Here is a 5,334-nt window from a genome sequence, read left to right on the forward strand (position 1 = left end):
CCGGCCCCGGCAGCCGGTGGCCAGCGCGGCGGGCAGGGGCCGCTCCCGCGCTCTCTCCTCTCCCAGCCGTGGCTCTTCCCCAGCGAAGCTGGCGGTGACCTGCCTCCGCCCGGCCAGAGCAGGGCTAGGGAAGGCTGCAGCTGCCCCGCGGAATATCCTGCCAGGTAACCGAGTCAAGGCACTGATCGACCTTCTCGCTGGATGACCTGCAGCCGGCTGTCTGCTGGACAAACCTCTGTCGTTTTACTTAATGACACTAAACCCTGTCAAAAGAGACCTCGTGCCATTAAGCTTCCTCCGGTCTGTGATCAGATATTCAACATTAACTCCAACACGGCCTGCGATCAAATATTTAACATCAAATCCAACGAAGTTACCTTTGACAGCAACATACAAATACTGAACAGCAGCCTGAAGCATTGTGGCCATAGAAAAGCTAAAACCACGAAGCTACCTTTTCTCCTCGTCAAAGAGCAACTCATTAGAGGGTATTTGAACAGCTTTCAAAATTCTTCACCTCAAAGCCTCACGGGAATTATTTATCAGGGGACAGGACTCAGCCAAGCAGAAACAAAAGAATTTGACCTCAGCTGCTCCACGGGCTAGAAACTAGCCTGGCTGAAGTCGGGGTTTCCACAGATCCTCCCACTCCCTTTCTCCTTGCCACACGAAACTCTGCTCAGGCAGTGTCAGGGTAGCAGAGAGGAAAATGCAAAACGTTTGGCTCTGGAAGCCTGGTTTGCGAAATAAGCCTGGCTTCAAGGTTTTGCTAAATTTACAGCTTTAGTTCTTGGGGAGGGAATGCAGAATAGAAGGACCTGAGAAAGGATGAAGGAAGTGACTGACCAAGTCACAGGAGTTACATGAGAGGTCAGACAGAAGAACAGGCACATCGTTCACTTCCTCCCCCCCCACCCTATTAGGAAAAAAAAAAATTGAGACAGATTCCAAGCAATGTATGTATTCGTTTCAGATTTCTGAAGGGCAAGAACTGTCTAGATAGATTTAAACTTTAAAGGACAGATTTGTGAATGGACAGACCAAGATCACTCAGGTTCCCCACGGAGGCAGAGAGCTGGAAGCTTCCATCAGCAGAGGAGCAAGGGCCGAAGGGGCAGGAGCAGCCACGGCGCGTTCACGTAATCCGGGAAACCCTGGCAGGTGCACAAGGACTACAGAAGCTTAGCAAAGCTTATCTCCTTAGTCTGAAACACACTTCGCACATTTGACGTGCCAAAGCCTTTAATAAAATATCACAATAAGCTTTTTTATGATTTGTCCTCAACCAAAATGAGTATGAATTCTACATTTAATATTAAACCATGAAAGTATAACAGGTCCAAAACGTAGTGCTTTATTACAGGTCTTTTAAATACATTTAAATACAGTGTTAAGTTACAGTTAATTAAAAAATTAACCTTTTCTATAGAGAATTTAACTATGGTATTTTTATTAAAAATAACAAAAACTGGTCATAAACTTTAATGTTGAATTTTTAGAAAAATCCTGTTTTAATACAACTCCATTGGTGCAGATTTCAACGAGCTGTAAAGAAAATATAAAAATCCTCAAGTGAAAAAAAATCCCTAAGTGATTTAAGTAAAATGTTAACTTCAAATAACAAAGCTCTTCCTTGTTGATGGTGCTCCTGGCTGCTCTATACTTTCCACATTCTTTTTTTCTCTCTAGCTTTTCCTTAAACCGTTGCTCAAAGTATTTTTCTTCTGTACCCCTTTCTCTCTCCTGCTCTTCCTCAATCTGCTTTATGTTCATTTCCTTTCCAGGATGCTAATATTAAGATTTCATTTTTATTCACCAGTAGTTTCTTGATCAGATTAGACAAGGGACTTTTAAATTGTGGTAATAAAGAACCAAAACAGATACAAGAATTTCATATTACCTCTGTTCTGCCCCATATTTCATTGCCAAAGTCTTCTGCATAAATCTCATCATCATCAAGAAGTTGTCAAAAACTGTGCCAGCTCTCACCTTTGAAGGAATAGCAGGGGGAAAAAACCAAGGATGTCTCTTTGTTCTCTTAAAGATGTTGTTGGGGTTTTTTTTAAACAATACGTTTGTATCATATATTCAATATAGAATAATCATATCAAGAACCCCATAGGTTTTTTACAGAATTTGATGAAGGATTCTCTGGTTTTGGACAACCGTTTTCAAGAATCTAAAGAACCCGTTTTAACTTTAGGCACACTTTATTGCTCTTCCACGTTTTAAGTCTCATCACTGGCTTGTCAAGCAACCTGAGAGAGAGGCACCCCAGAGGGCAGTTTTCTCCTCATTTAATCTCTGGGTAACTCAGGAGTAACTGAGCTGCTGGAGGCCTCAGTCATGCACCTCAAGTCAGGTGAAATTAAGTCATATTTTACAACACTTAGAAAAATTAGCTTAGGCACCTCACCTGCAGATGTTTATCATCCATAATTATATAAACAAATAACAACTTCAGCGGAAGATCAGTGTGTCTTACAGACTTTTCAATTTGTACACTTATTTAAATAAGAGCAAGTTAAACACATAGGTCCCTAAAACACCAAAACAACAGAATGTTTCTATGCAAAGGGTAAACAGGTTGCTATATACTCAGGGAGAGAAAAGTTCTTTTTTTTTCCAGTAAAGGCATCTCACCTGCTAGATACCTAGTCCAATGATGCTAATGTTTTCATAGCTGTAGATACTGAAGTCTGGTGAGTAATTTGGATTGTCAGTCTGTGGATGAGGCCAAACTCCTCTATAATTTGGGTTATCAATCTGCCTTGGTTTCCATTCCCTCCAGGATAAACTGATATTCTGAAGAGTCAGGCAAAGAAAAGCTGCTTAAAGTGTTACCCATAACTAGGATATGAGATTATTTATACTCTGTATAGAGGATTCTTGACCATAGGATAATGCCATTCTCCATTCACAGCATCATCCCAGTCTTCAGATTTCCCAGCACTTGTGTCCATAACATATTCAGGTTCATCCCAACCCTGTAAAAAGACACAGGAAGATTTGGAAAGCAAAACTAGTGCAAGAGTTCAACTTTATCAAACATGTACCCAGTAGAAATGAAATAATCCAGTAACGCCAAACAAGGACAGCAAAATACCTCTGGTTTGATGTCATTTGGATCATCAATTTGCATTTGATCATCCCAGTCAATGGGTTTCCTCACTGTTGGATCATTAATTTTTCTCAGTGGCAAAAATTCTAAGTCATCTTCTAATTTGCCAGATGCAACCATCTCATTATCAATGTTTACTTTGTAAGTCTGATCTGGCCTTAGAATCAAAGTATATAGGTGTGTATATCTGTCAACCTGGGTTTTAAAGAAAGCAAGTACAATTTTTAAGCACCTTAAGAACTCTTGGGAACTGCCTCGCACCAGAATTTTAATGCTAATTTCTAATGGATTTTTCATAAGCAGTATTAAGAAAAAAATAATTCCCAAAGTCTCCTAAAGGAGGAAAATAAAATTAATGACATTTTTCATATATATTTTTCTAGTCCTCCCATCTGTGTCTCTGAACAAAACTGAATGATTGCAAAAAAACAATAGTCTATACCTAATTGTCAAGAGGAAGCATCACAAGATTGGCAACAGTTATCAGATAAAGTAATGATTTTAGTTAATATCGAATACAAGTTATTTATATCCTAAACAGCTAAAGCAAAGGCACATAGAAAGGTTTACTACATAGGTTAAAAGCAAAACCATAAAATATATCCAGGATCTTACATTTGTATCACAAGAAAGTGCTCTCCCACTATGAAATGTGGAATTAAAGTTACAATTAAAAATCACAATTACATATACTGCTTAATAACACACAGCACCATCCAATCTTATTCCATACTGTTATCAGGTATTAGGAATTATATTATTAAATCAGATATTTCTTAGTTCGTTATATATTTGTGAAGTCCCAAAATTAACATGACAAAATATGATGAAAAGTAGAACATCTCAAAGGTGTTACACATTTGGAATAGTTGCTTGGGGCTTTGTTTTCGTTTTTATTTCCTAATATCCCTGCAACTTGTTTATTTTAAAGTTTATGTATCTTTTAAATGCGTATTTACCTTGCATCTGATCGCTTTCTTGATTGGATAGGGTTTATTCTTGTGACTTAAAATGGACTTTCTTTGTCTCAGATCCACATATATCTGGTCCTACAAGAGATTATATGCTTTGTATTGTTAACTTCTTTGCAGATAAATATTGTTTACCTTTTCCTTCTAATACTGTTTGATACCTCTCCCATTCCATTCCATTTTTAATGGATGACATGGCTTCTACTTAAAGTCTTAAATCTACCACAGAATTAGATTTTGCGTAGTTGGGAGTTTAGTTCTGATACCGAACCAAACCCAGAAAACAGATATGCAGCCATTATAAAAATTAACTATGCCCACAAGCTGAATAATTATATAATTATATTAGACACATGACAAATTTCACTTTGTCATACAAATGTACAAATTTCACCAAGTCACTGGAAACTACGTACAAGTATATAAGGGCAGATAACAGCCTACATTGTTTTAGTTAAAGGACTTTAAAAAAAAATCCTGCTGAAAACCTACTTTTATTCTAAGCTCATTCCAATCATTTTCAGTTATGTCCTTCAAATCAGCTTAGAATGTTTGCATAAATATGTATTTTCTTAATGCATATTTAGAGATCTCTCAAGCATGGAAGAGCTAACTCCTTACAGCCACAACATCCTTATTTTTTTAATAGAGCCTTCCTTTATGATTTTTCCACAACTGCACAACAGCAGTGACAGTATTTTAGTGACGCAGAAATAACTATAAAAGTTATAGATCTAACTATAAATTACCTATAATTTATAAATTAACTACAAATCACCAAACATGATGTAATAATGTGAATCCCCACTTAGGTTCTTCTGGTCCAAGTCTGAGGAAAAAAAACTTAACATATCCCCCCCCAACAATCTATCTTCTGCTCACCTTTCACAGTATGCCGAGTGATCAGCCTTCCCTTTGTTACTAAATGGTTTAAATCGTGAGGAGATGGCACAAAATTTAGCGTTTTCACTAGTTTGTAAACCTGTAAAGATATAATAGTTGAACTTAAGAGTTTTTTCCATTTGTAGTGAAAACTGCTTTTATTGCCATGTGTGGCACAACTGTAAAGGCAAATCCCCGACTCTAGAGATGGTTCGCGGAGCATCTTTCCACTGAAACCTTTATCTCGCGCTGCATCGCCATAAAACCTCCCTGCGGTGAGTTGAAACCTCCCGGGGTTCGCTTCGTACCCGGACCTCGCCCACCTCCTCTGCCAGCCGCTGCCCGCCAGCAGCTGTCTCT

At 38.4% G+C, this 5,334-nt stretch overlaps 1 protein-coding gene across 1 annotated transcript in view; it reads right to left on the reverse strand.

Moving 5' to 3' along the window:
• Positions 1 to 1,511: 1,511 nt before the first annotated feature.
• CALR3 (calreticulin 3) overlaps positions 1,512 to 5,334 on the reverse strand; it is a 3,983-nt gene continuing 160 nt past the window's right edge. Inside the window, 13 exon segments of the mRNA XM_026864901.1 lie at positions 1,512 to 1,545; positions 1,664 to 1,788; positions 1,901 to 1,956; positions 1,959 to 1,989; positions 2,644 to 2,785; positions 2,845 to 2,987; positions 3,107 to 3,316; positions 4,081 to 4,132; positions 4,134 to 4,170; positions 4,871 to 4,952; positions 4,955 to 5,000; positions 5,002 to 5,074; positions 5,212 to 5,332. Coding sequence (XP_026720702.1) covers positions 1,512 to 1,545; positions 1,664 to 1,788; positions 1,901 to 1,956; positions 1,959 to 1,989; positions 2,644 to 2,785; positions 2,845 to 2,987; positions 3,107 to 3,316; positions 4,081 to 4,132; positions 4,134 to 4,170; positions 4,871 to 4,952; positions 4,955 to 5,000; positions 5,002 to 5,074; positions 5,212 to 5,332 — 1,152 coding nt within the window.

The sequence above is a fragment of the Athene cunicularia genome, assembly GCF_003259725.1.
Source record: "Athene cunicularia isolate RWA chromosome 28 unlocalized genomic scaffold, athCun1 chr28_part1, whole genome shotgun sequence".
In the NCBI taxonomy this organism is placed as follows: domain Eukaryota; kingdom Metazoa; phylum Chordata; class Aves; order Strigiformes; family Strigidae; genus Athene; species Athene cunicularia.